This window comes from Gorilla gorilla, chromosome X (genome assembly GCF_029281585.2).
Source record: "Gorilla gorilla gorilla isolate KB3781 chromosome X, NHGRI_mGorGor1-v2.1_pri, whole genome shotgun sequence".
NCBI lineage: Eukaryota > Metazoa > Chordata > Mammalia > Primates > Hominidae > Gorilla > Gorilla gorilla.
Window position 1 is genome coordinate 54,572,285 of NC_073247.2, and position 13,748 is coordinate 54,586,032.

Sequence of the window (13,748 nt, forward strand, 5' to 3'; positions counted from 1 at the left end):
AAACAGAAGCAGTGTCTGCACCTGAATGAATCGAAGTTCAAGTCACAACTCTTCATTCCAAGGTAAGGGATAAAGAGACACACAAATAGCACTGTGAGAATTCTGAGCAGGAGATAATCACTCTGATTATCAGCCAAACGAATGCAACAGAGCTTCATGGATATGGTGTCACTTGAAATGGGTCTTGAAGGAAGAGCAAGCTTTCAGCAAGTGAAAACCATTGGGAGCTATTGCCTACTGATGAAATAGCAAGAGAAAAGGCCAAAAAAAAAAAAAGGGGGGGGGGGGAGGGGGAAGGCAGGAGGTATACGTGTAATATGCTAAACGGCCCATGTGGCTGGACTACTGGGAACAGGAAGGGGAGTTTTGGGAGTGGGGGATGATATCTGTGAAGAACTCTGAGTCCAAGGCCTGCCTACTTCATCTCAGTTCCTTTACGGCAGGATCCCTCACACGGCTGCTAGCAAATAAAAGCAAATAGAGTTAAACAAAAACAAAATCAAAACAAAACAAATAGAACTGATAATCTAGAAAATTATTCCAGGTTGATTCAATGCACATACACATCCAACTAGATTTGCCCTCTTCTGGGTTTCCCTCCTGATACCTTGGACCCTAGTTCCCTGACATAGAATTTGGCTTTATCTGTTCCTTTGGTTTCTCCTTTTGTCTCAAACAAGGACTCCCTACTTCAGACCCTATTTGAGAACAATGCTCCAGCTGTGAACCCTAAGCCCCACTATGGAGAAGGAGCTTAATTCAAAGTTAAAGAGCTGGTCCTTCCTTAGAGAGCAAAGAGACACCACAGAAGGTTTGTGAGTAAAAGTGCAATAAGATGACATACATTTTTGTTCTTAGAAGGTACTTAGCTGCTATATGTAAAGATGGATTTAAACATTTAGAGACTGGTGGATGAAAGACCAATGTGGTGGCACTGCAGTATTTAAGAAGCAATGTGGGTCAGAACAAGAATGATGATAGTGGAAATGGAGAGGAGAGAGTAGAAGCAAGCAGTAAGGAGGAGGTAGAACTGTCAAGACATCCTAATCTACTGGCTATTTGTAGACAGTAACTCAAAATGATTAGAAGCAGAGGATGTGCATTTGAAAAGTTCAGGATTCAAATCACAGCTCTTCTTCTTCTACACTATGTGACTTTGGGCAAAATACCTCATCTCTCTAAACCTCAGCATCCTTACGTATGAGATAAGAAGGATAACAGTTTCGACCTCACCAAGCTGTTCTCAAAAAGTGAATGAGATAATATATCCAAAACAATGATCACAATGCTTAGAACACAGCCGAAAATGTCAGAATTATCAAGATATATAAGTCAGAGGAGGAGCTAGAGTGAGTGATGCTATAGGAAGCATAAGAGATGGCCAGAGTCTAGGTGGCTGAGAGGGACATGCCAGGAAATCAAAAGTCAGGTTCAACAGGAGAACTGATGTGTTTTAGAAAGCAGTTCACCATGCTCTCATTTTATAGCATCATAATCTCTATGTTTTACATCTGGTGCTCTATCAGGACAGAGCCCCATGCTAATAACCCTAGGTTCTCTTACTGCATGACTATAGCTATCAGGAACTGCTGCTTTGAAAAACCTGCCCTGAATTTTACATCTAATGTCCTCCTAACCAACAAAGTTGTGTATTTCATTTTGTCCCAGGAATCTGTGGATCTATAAGTGTGTATTCATGTTAAAAAGATAAAATAATAATTTGTAATAGGCTCTCTAACATTCAAAATCAAGACAAACTTTTCCTTCTGTAACATTTAAATGGAGGCAAGTCACCAATAATATAATCAAAACAGTTAAGGGTAAATCAAGGGTAATTAAAGGGAGATGTAAAACCAGGAATGGTCCCCCAAATAAAGCTATGCAGGACAATCCCTATCAAGAGTGGAACTCTAACTTACCTTGACAATAAGGATTCTAGAAGATCATCACTCAAAGGTAATCTGGAGGATTTGCACAGCCTTCTAATGTCTTTGGTGGGTAATACATTTTTTCTGCATTAAAACAAAGTAAATGAGCTTTTATATACCTTGTATACCTTTAGTAATAATTACATACTATAGGAAAGAAAATACATTTGTGATGTTTCCTGAGAATGTACACATGGAAGTATGAAAATTGGTATTGGAATTCACAATAAGGAAGAACAGTCACATTTCATTTCATCAACTTTTTCTATTTCAGAGGCCACCAGACTCCATCCTTACAAAGGCTTTTCCTTCAAGATGCAGATTCTTGGTTGGTGACAGTACAGCCTATTAAGGCTGCAGCCACAAGTGTTGCTCTAAGTAATTGATCTGCATTCTTGACCACTAGTCAAAAATGGTTCTGATATTTGAAAACATCTCTTAATTTGACAGGCATCTAGAGCCTCCAACACAAGTATGATATGACTTGAGGGTGTTTTTCTGTTCTTTTCCTTGGACCCAAACCTTATCACCTGGAAGCCCCAGCTGGGGCCTCAATATTCACTTCAATTTTTTCAGATGCTAGCAGTTTTCTCTAGAGCAGCCCAAAAGTCATTTTCTCCAGTCTTCTGGGGGCAAAGAAGTTCTTGTCCAATGTTCTCATTCAGCCAACACTTTTCCAGGCATCGGGCAAAATTAGAACCAACAGGAAAGAAAGTTGGCTCTTTTCTTTGCAATGAGAATGTTTATATCTAGAATCAAAGCTTGATGGATCTGGAAGAACCTCAGGCTATCTGGTCAAGCAGCCCCATTGTTCCTAAGAAGTGTTCCTTGAATGAAGGAGGGCCACACTTCTCACTCTGGGGAAGGGGGCAACACCAGGGTGGAAGGCAGGGCCAGGGCCATGCAAAACTCAGGCCACACATCTTCTAGGAAGCTTGGGAAAGCTTAAAGAGTCAAGGAAAAATACCATCTTTATAAAAACTCAAAGAGGATGCATTATGGATTAATAAAAAACATGATTATTTCTAAGACAAACTATGGGATCTACACAGATATTCAGGGAATGCAGTTGGCCACTTGGGTTCAGACTTCAAGTTTGGGGATAAGGCAAGAAGTCACAAGGAAGAGAGATGGCAGTGGTGTGCAGCAATACGGATTAGAAGCTAGAGCAAGAACTAAGATTTTTCTAATTCCAGATGAAATCAGTAAATTTATATTTCTCCCCACTGTATAAGGTCTGTAAGATGAATGCAAAAAAAAACACATTAAGTTGTTTGCATCCAGTTGTATGTAACAATGACTTAATGAAGCTCAACACGCACACAATCAATGTATAAGAAATAGCTTATACTGAACTTCATTATTTTCAAGAAGAAATAATTTCAAAGAAATTCTACAGAATGTTTGCTTGAAAATTCCATTTTCTACTTATTATAAAAGTTACATTTATAAATCCCCATCAGTACTAAAATAATGTAAAAAGACGACATCTCAGAATTAACCCTCCTAACATTTTGATTTACTATGCTTCAGTTGAAAGCTGCTAGAAACAAATGAAAAGAACATGCAAGGGAGAAGCCTATTCTTTCAAAGATACAGGGCCTCCCCTATTCCATCAACAAGACTAGCCTGGCCAACATGGTGAAACCCTGTCTCTACTAAAAATACAAAAAAAAAAAAAAAAAATTAGCTGGGTGCGGTGGTGCGAGCCTGTAGTCCCAACTACTCAGGAGGCTGAGGCAGGAGACTCTCTTGAACCTGGGAGGTGGAGGTTGCAGTGAGCCAAGGTTGCGCCACTGCACTCTAGCCTGGGCGACAGAGCCACATGCCATATCACACACACACACACACACACACACACACACAAGCTCTCCATCACTGGGAAATATCTGTACCCAAATACTTCTCCGAAAATGATTTAAGGTGTTTGTGCTAAATAGTAGAGTATGAGTATGATGACACATGTCTATTTTCTTTTTGCACTTTTTGATAAAATAGAAATTCCTTCATTACTCAGGTTCACAGAAATGTAAATGATTAGAATCAATAAAACAAAAGCTTACTTTTCTCGATCTTCATACACACAGGAATAAATGAAAGTGTCGAAATTCTCAAACATATTTTTCTTGAACTTTTCGTGGGCCAGTGCGATTAAGAAATCCATATCTGAACATGTGCCCTCAGGCACACGGTAGTGACGTGCAATGGTTACAAATTCTTGCTCTGCAAGGTTTCCAACAGTCAAAGACATCAATATGTCTCTGTAATAAAAATGGAAAAACATTTATAAACTGATATCTAAGAATACAGTATTTTACATCTCCTTCTATTTAAAAGATCCAAATTCCATTTTACAAAACTTTTACCAACTGTACAGAGGTCATGTGATTTTTTTAACTTAATTTCTCTTCTTAATTTGGGAGCAACAGGAAGGCACCAATGCCAGAATGGAAAATCATAGGCACTGTAGCTTATAAATAAAATGGCATTTTGCCCAGAGTTAAACACCTACCAAATAACAGCCTGAAACCAGGAAGTAAATTTTTAAAGGCTTTGAATGGTCAAAAAACCTATCACTAAGTACATGACATTATTCAATGCCTATTAATCTTCCTTACACAAAATAGTAACAGGCTTGGGTTTCTGGTTTCCTGGGACATAAAATTTGTAAGTTAATAAATTAGAAAGGTGTTTTGGGATGGGGAAAGCAATCATGCACATTTCTGTAATAAAAAGTAAAAATGGACACACCCTGGCAGTGAGAAAAAAAAACAAGAGAAAAAAAAATGAAAAGTTAAAAGACCTATGTAAGCATATAGCTGTCTGCATCTTTAGAAGGCAAATGGTACTGAGATTATTAGGCAGAGCTAAAAAAAAAAAAACTAAACAACAACTTATCAATGAAAAAGACTCAAGGCCTAGCAAATTGGCTGAATTGTTTTCAATGTAACTCTGTATGAAAGCCATAAACTAAGCAGCATACACCAGACAGAATTATATCAAAATGATTAAAATGCAAAATGTTATGGTGGTTACAGGAATAAGCTTCCACTGTCTAGAAAATTTATTTACTGGAAATAATTCAGTTCCCAAGAATCCTGAATAAACAAGGGAATAGAAAATTTTATTTGGCCTTCTGCTAGAAAGAGGTCTTTCAGAATAAATGCTTTCAGTTCTTTTAGGTATTTCTGGACATTATCATTTAATAATTCTAGATTCTCCTAGTCAAGAATTTCCATAGAGTCTAGGAAAGCCCACAGCATTGATGTTGACCTATCTAAAGGAAATTCATTTAATCTACATCTACTTCTCAAGTTTCCTGGGTTGTTTTGTTTTGTTTTGTTTAAATTTGGTTTTGCTTTTGTATTTTTAATGGGAAATGAATGCAAAATCCAACCAAGATGATCCCAGAATTTCAGCAAGTCAGGTCAGACAATCAATTAGTAATATTGGCAGGAGGCTCGCTATATGGAAAACAGTGTAAAAGGCTCTCTGGCATTTGAACTTTTCAGAGTCTGTTATCTATTTGCACTGTCCAAGCATATAGATGATCTTTCAAAGCCACAAACTGGTAGGGCCACTTAAATAAACTGAGTAATAGCAGTAACCTCTGCCATTTGTTGAGTACTGTGTGCCAGGTCCTGTGCTAGCAGGGACTTCTGGCATCTAGCCTAGGAGGTGGTGCTACTATTATCCCCACTGTACAGATGTGAACTGAGGCACAGAAATGTTAAATAACCTGCCTAATGTCACAAAAGCCAGAATGTGAACCCATGTAGTCTGGCTCTAAAGCTCATGCTCTTGCCTACTACTCTATCCCTCTTCTGTTGGGACACAGAAGGCGGAGAGAACTGATGGAGTGGGGCTCAGTCAGGAAATGTGCCTAAAGGCAGTGGGGTTTAAGCTGATTTTTTATGGACCTTTATTGCCTTTATTGTCCATCATTTCTGCTTTGAGGGCTATCACTAACCATTATTTAAAAAGTAAGAGAAAATAATTTCAGAAAACCTGAGTCACCAACCATCTCTGACAGAGGGCTAAGTAACCACAAAAGAGCCACTCCAAGGAAAGCCCCTGGCTCCTCTACAACGCTGATCAAGAAACAGTCATGCCGTGTGTGTAAAATGGAACACTACACCACCATTAAAAGCATTATGTTTGGGGCCAGGCATGGTGGCTCACGCTCGTAATCCCGGCACTTAGGGAGGCCAAGACGGGCAGATCGCCTGAGGTCAGGAGTTTGAGATCAGCCTGGCACATGGTGAAACCCCATCTCTACTAAAAATACAAAAATTAGCTGGGTGTGGTGGCGCACACCTGTAATCCCAGGTACTCAGGAGGCTGAGGCACAGGAATCACTTGAACCCAACAGGCAGAGGTTGCGGTAGCTGAGATCATGCCACTGCACTCCAGCCTGGGTGACAGAGTGAGACTCTGTCTCAAATAAATAAATAAATAAATAAAAATAAAAAAGAAGATTATAGAAGAATAAATCTAAAAGTTAAAAAAAAGAAGTTATGATGTCTGGGAGGCTGAGGTAGGATTGCTTCAGCCCAGCAGTTTGAGGCTGCAGTGAGCTATGACCATGCCACTGTACTCCAGCCAGGGCAACATAGTGAGAACCCATCTCTACCAAAAAAAATATAGCTGGGCATGGTGGCATGCACCTATAATCCCAGCTACTTGGGAAGCTGAGGCAGGAGGATCACTTGAAGTTTAGGAGTTTGAGGCTGCAGTGAGCTACGATCATACCACTGCACTCCAGCATGAGTGACAGACAAAGACCCCATCTCTAAAAAAAGAAAAGTATGGTATTGATTGATATTTATTGGTAGGATAGATGTCCATGCTATGTTGATAAATGTAGTATGATCCCAGTGAAAAATCAAGATACAGGTGCACATATGGTCATAGAAATAAGACCAGAAGGATGCATGCCAAAACATCAATAGTATTATCCTGAATGGCTGAGATGTCTTTTAAAAAAAAGTATTTCCATTTTTTCTGAATTTTTGTAATAATCAAATATTATTTTCATTGTCTAAATGAAAAAAAAAACATTCGAAAGCATTTCCTTTTGAGAGTAGAATATGGCGTGAAGAAGAGAAAGTGGCATGCTCCCAAGGACAAGGACAAAGAACATGTGGAGCAATAACTAGAAACTTTCCATACACCTTTCACTAAACTTATTATAGCACCACCAGAACATAAAAGTTTATTTTCCTTTTCATTGGATAAACTGAAATTATCCTGGCTTCACTGCAGTTAAAATTTATATCTGCTGGGTTTCTGTATGCTTGGGTTTTAAACAGCTCAGTATTCCAGTTTTACATGACTTTACATGAAAGTTTCAAAGAAGCTGTGCTATATTTGAAACTGCCAACAGCCCTGCAGGGCATCAGGGGCTCCTGGAGCGGCTGCCTGTGTGGCTGCTGTGCCCACATGAGGCAGGTTCCTGCACCAGGGATCTCAATCAGGATGTACAAGCCTCACCTTGCAGACCTCAGATGGCTGTCACCACTCTGCCCTGCATTTGCCACACGTGTGTTTTTCAGGACTCACCCCCGCCCTGTTAAACTTTAGTAGGATTCACAAAGAATTAAAAATAAAAAGTCACACATTCCATTTTTCATTGTGGTAAAATACACATAGCATAAAATTTGCCATTTGTGACATTTAGTATATTCACAATGTTGTATAACCACCACCTCTATCTAGTTCTGAAACATTTCCATCACCCCAAAGAAAGCTCATACCCATTGAGCAACCACGCCTCTTTCCTCCCTCCTTCCTAACCCTCCTCCCTACCCAGAATCTGCTATCTCTACAGATTTGCCAGCTTCTGGATATTTTATATAAATGGAATTATGTAATATGTATTCTTTTGTGATTGGGTTCTCTCAGCACATTTTCAAGGTTCATCCATGTAGTAGCATGTATCAGGACTTCATCGTTTTTCACGGCTGAATTCTTATTCATTGTACTATCATACTATTGTTCATTGTATGAATGTGCCATACTTTGTTTATCCACTCATACATACATGGACATGTGGGTTATTTCCACCTTTGGCTGTTGTGAATAGTGCTGCTATGAACATCTGTGTACAAGTTTTTGTGTAAACACCTGTTTTCAATTCTTTGGGGTATATATACCAAGGAGTGAAACTCCTCAGTCACAGGTAAGTCTGTTTAACCTATTGTGGCACTGCCAAACTGCTTTCTGCACACTCTATTTTTGCTTAGCAGCAGCCACAAAAACATAAGTACAACTTCCATCAAGCATAGCCCTTCCTCACCTAAAATGTCATACTGAACTTGAAATAAGATCTGATAGCAAAATCTGATCTCAGTACTTCTTGACCAATCATTTCAGGGAAATAAAAATGTATTTTAAAAGGCAGTTGTGATTGTATTGATCTTGTGTCCTGTGATTATTATTACTAATCTTGAAGATTTAGATAGCAAGTTACCTTTGCCTTTAGCCAACATTGCACTACATTCCTGGCACTAATATTTTATACAGTATAATACTATAATATCACAGTATTATTTAGTTAATCTTATAAAGGATGCTGCCATGATTTTCTCTTGACTTTAGTAACTAAAGTCATAAGACAAAAAAATGCCAAGATGCTCTAGGGTATTGAGAATTCTACGCAGAATTCTGAAACATGAAACGCTAAACAGCTTTATAAGACATAATTCCATTAAAGTCATCCAGTAAAATGGTGAATCAAAATTTCCTTTTAAAGCTCTGAATCTCAGGGTATTTTCTTACTTGTTGAATCATTAAAGTCTAAGCAATGTCTTTCAAATAAACTAAAAAAAAAATTAGTTTTAGCATAAACAAGAGCTCAAGAGCCTAAGCCTTCGGACCCTAAGGCATACAACAAAATCTAGTTGAGCCTAAATTAAGCCAAGCAGCAGTTTTGGCGACAATTAGGTAGCACCCTTTCTCATTACTTTCAATTTGATATTCATCAAATAAAATGTGTTTTGCTTCCTGTAATCAGAAGCTGTGCACACCTGCTCATATCCTACCCTCCCTCAGGCTTTCTCTTACACTTGTGGGCCTAAGCTGCCCATACAAAACAGAAACCCTTGCCGTATTGTCACTTATATTCCAGCATGTCATACTGTGGTTTTGTTCATTGTTGAATCTGCAGCTAGAGTATTGCCAGACAGTAGAGGGTGGTAGAGATAGCTGGTAGAATATGTGTCAGAGGAAGGAGAGATGGGAAAATACATCACAGAGAGTCCGACACAAATGTCTGACCAAACAGGTTTTGCTACAGGCCTAACTAGAGTTTAATGCCATGTACAAAGCTCTTCAACTTCACTGGAGAACAAGGCCACTATAGATGGCCACTTCACTTCGGCTTCATACTGCCCACCTCCAGAGAGCACAGTTATAGACTTGTGGTATAAGTGGTTTCTTCCAGAGTTATGCAACATGGTGGCCTCACAAGAGAGACCAAGGAATTCCACAGAAAAGGAGAAAAAAGGGGTCACTGTAGACTATCAGAAAACTACTCCAGCTGAGGTCACAAGCTTGTTTTCAACTGGGAGGCAGTGTGGAAAAAGTGTGAGCTTTCAAATTACATTGACTTGTATTAAAATTCTAGTCCCACTAATTCACCAGTAAATGGGAACTGTGGTAAACTACTCAACTTCTCTGAACCTGAGTTCCTTATCTGTGAAATGGGACAAGACCACTTGTGAAATAGAATTTTATTTTCCTATAGAAGCCAGGATGATATGTTAAAACAGAAGTCAGATCGTGTTCTTTGCCTATTCAAAACCCTGTGAGGGCTTGCCATCTCTCTCAAAGTAGAACTCAAAAGCCTCATGATGGCTTACAAGGCCTGACATGATCTGGCCCCTCCTCTGCTGTCGCTAGGAATTCATCCTCTATAACCCTTCCCATCTTTCCCTCTACACCTGCCTAAAACAAGCCAGGCACATTTCAACTTCAGAGCCTTTGTACTTGCTGTTCTCTCTACCTAGAATGGAATGTTCTTCCCCAAGACAGTCACATAGGCTGTTCCTTCACCTCCTGTAGGGCATCTTATCTTGTTAGATGTCAGCTTCTCTGTGAGGCCTTCTCTGGCCAACCTTCTTAAAAGTGTGACCTCTGGCCAGGCGTGGTGGCTCACACTTGTAATCCCAGCACTTTGGGAGGCTGAGGCCGGCAGATCACCTGAGGTCAGGGGTTCGAGATCAGCCTGGCCAACATGGCAAAACCCCGTCTCTATTAAAAATACAAAAATTAGCCGGGCATGGTGGCACACGCCTGTAGTCCCAGCTACTTGGGAGACTGAGGCAGAAGAATCGCTTGAACCTGGATGGCAGAGGTTGCAGTGAGCTGAGATTGCGCCATTGCACTCCAGCCTGGGCAATAAGAGCGAAATTCCATCTCAAAAAAAAAGTGTGACCCCTTCCTCTACAACTCTGGCACTTCTTAACCCTTTTCCTGCTTTCTTTTCCTCAGTGTCATTCATCACACTCTAACGGTATATAATTACTTATTTTGAAGATAGTCTTTATCTCCCTCCCACCCCCACTGGAGTGTAAGATCCACAGAGAGTAGTGGTTTTTGTCTATTTTGTTCATTGTTGAATCTGTGACACCTTAAATAGCCCCTGGCACATAGTAAGCTCTCTATAACAAGCAGTCTGATGAATAAATGAAAAATGAGGATTAAGTTAGCAAGATATAAAAAGCATTCAGCATAGTACCTTGAACTATGAATGCTCAATAAATAATAGCAATTTTTACTATTTTCACCATCTCACAATGGAGATAATTTCAAGTTGTATTAAACTGAAAGCACTACTTCTCTTAAGTAAGTTTATCTTGGAGAAATGTGAAATGCTTTTGATGACTCTGAAACCTTAGAATCTATCTGCAGGATATAAAATGAAAATGGCATGCTTGTTTTAAACAGTCATATTCAGGAGTAAGTCTAAAGTGCTAAAGAAATAAACTCCAGGTGTGCCTTCTTTTATACAGTGAATAGATCTGAAATGCTCCATAAATACTTAATTTTTAGAAATTGAATTAGATGCCCTCTTTCACTCTCTATTACATATAAAGATATGCTATCTTTATCTTGGTCATTTTAAATTGGCAGTGGCATCTAACATCATAGCTTTAAATTCCTCTAATTTCTGTCAAGTTCTTAATGACAAGCAAGGACACTGAACCCTGAAATAAATAATAAGTCCTTTTTTTTTTTTTTTAAGAGGCAGGGTCTCACTCTGCACCCAGGCTGGAGTGCAGTGGTGTGATCATGGCTCACTGCAACCACGAACTCCTGAGCTCAAGCGATCCTCCCACCTTAGCCTCCCAAGTAGCTAGCTCCACAGGTGTGCACTACCACGCTTGGCTAATTTTTAAACTTTCTTGTAGAGATAGGGTCTTGCTATATTGCCCAGGTTGGTCTCCTAGGCTCAAGTGATCCTCTCACTTTGGCCTCCCAAAGTGCTGGGGTTACAGGTGTGAGCCACTGTGCCTGGTTTAAAGAAATCCTTTTGAAACTAAATAATATTTACATACTATAAATAATAACAGCCAAATTCATCTGCCTTGTAAATTGATTTTTTGATATATTTTCTCAAAAAGAAGTACATCCGCAGTGAAAATCATTGACCCTGTTGTCTTATTCCAAATAAATATAAGCAGCTTCATGTTTTCTCTGTATTACTGTTCTAATCTTCATTTCATATCAACTATAATACTATGGTTTTTCCTGTTTTGACATGTAGTGGAATGTACATGGTAATTTTAATTTATTTAGTTTGAAATTCAGTATGTCTTGATGCACTAGACTTCAGGCCTGTTTAAGTGTAGCCAAACAAAATGAGATATTTTCATGCAGTTAAGAGTAATTGCTGTATACCATTAACAGTCTATTCTTCATAGAAGTATAATTTTAGAAATCCTTTAAAATGTTCATCTATAATTCTTCCATGATTTGGTACAATATGCATTTAAACAAGCTAAAGCAACGGTGGGTTTTTTAGTTTTGTTTTTTAAATTGTGTCAACATTTTTGGTAACGGGTAACAGCAAATGAAGTCTCAATACTGGTGCTTAACTTGCAAGGTAAGCAGAAGGAGTGAATATTCATTTCATTTACAAGCAGAGTTCTTTGTTTTCTACCACTGCCTTTGCATTAACACCCACTTTATGTTCAGGGATTATTTGTCTCCAGGCAAATCCCACCTGTTTGGCTTTTTGTTTTTAACTGTCTCTCACTTGGTTCCCGATGGTTTAGAGGCCTACAAGACCATGGTGAGCTCTGTGACAATCAGGGGGCCTTACATGATGAAGGGTGCCTCCAAATAAACCCACAGGTACTTATTGATCACACAACGGTTGAATACAAAACACAGTCTGTGCCATATTGGTGCTTGTAATCAATTTAGTAATTCAAGACTTAACTCATATCAAATAATTATCAGTAATATAATCAGATTCTTAAATCTTTTTGAACACACACTTTAAAATATAAAATTTGGGCCAGGCACAGAGTTTCTTGCCTGTAATTCTAGCAACTTGGGAGGCCAAGGTGGGAGGGTGACTTGAAGCCAAGAGTTCAAGGCCAACCTGGGAAACCTAATGAGACTCCATCTCTACCAAAACATTAAAAAATTAACCAGGCATGGTAGCACATGCCTGCAATCCCAGCTACTCGGGAGGCTGAGGTAGGAGGATCATTTGAGCCAAGGAGGTCAAAGTTGTAGTGAGCTATGATCGTTCTGCTGTATGCCAGCCTGGGTGACAGAACAAGACCATGTCTCAAAGGAAAACAAAATGGTATATATATATATATATATATATACACATATATATATATATACACACACATATATATATATATATACACATATATATATATACACACAGATATATATATATATCTGTATATATATGTGTATATATATATGTATATATATATAGGCTTTACTCCATTATAAAAGTAATACATTTCCAATTATAGAGATTTTGGATAATATGCAAAAGCAAGGAAAAAAAAGAAAAGAAAAACCATACACACCCCTGCCACCCAAATATAACCAAGTAAACATCCTGGTACACTCCTCTGCAGTCTCTTTACTATGCATGGGCATTTGTCTTTTTCTTAATAGGTGTGAACATATTTTCATCTTTTTCACTTAACTAATACATTTCCATGTTATTACAGACTATTCTGAAACCAAAATGCTAAACCATACTTCTGTTACTAGATATTACACTTTTTTTTCCAAATTTTTATATAAATAATGCCATAATGAGCATCTATATGCATAAACATTTGTCTGTATTTACAATTATTCCCTTCGGATGGTGTTCCAGAAGTACAATTAGTGAGGCAAAACAAAGGAACATTTGACCAGCTTAGGCAACATAGCAAGACCCCGTCTCTACAGACATTTTTAAAAATTAGCTCGACATTGTGGTGTGTGCCTGCAGTCCCAGCTACTTGGGAGGCTGAGAGGCAGGAGAATCGCTTGAGTCCAGGAGTTTGAGGCTTCAGTGAGTTATGATAGTACCACTGCACTCCAGCCTGGGTGACAGAGTGAGAAAGTGTCTCAAAAATGAAAAGTAAAATAAAAATTTAAAAGAAACTAACACTTAAAAAGGTCTTGACACATAGTACTAAGCTGCTTTTACCCTTCCATCAGCAATGAGTAAGAGCCCACAGCAATGGAATATCGTTTCAAAAAGTGTTTCCTGTCAAACATGGAGACAGAAGTAAAAGAAAAAAAAAAGTGTTTTTTTTTTTTTTTCTTTCTTTAACAGAGTCTCGCTCT

At 38.7% G+C, this 13,748-nt stretch overlaps 1 protein-coding gene across 1 annotated transcript in view; it reads right to left on the reverse strand.

Moving 5' to 3' along the window:
• Positions 1-13,748, reverse strand: part of EFHC2 (EF-hand domain containing 2) — a 198,236-nt gene that overhangs the window by 28,460 nt on the left and 156,028 nt on the right. Inside the window, exons 12-13 of the mRNA XM_004064037.5 lie at positions 3,992-4,189; positions 1,920-2,012 (exon numbers count right to left, since the gene is read on the reverse strand). Of these exons, the coding sequence (XP_004064085.1) occupies positions 1,920-2,012; positions 3,992-4,189 (291 nt within the window). The remainder of the gene's footprint in view (positions 1-1,919; positions 2,013-3,991; positions 4,190-13,748) is intronic.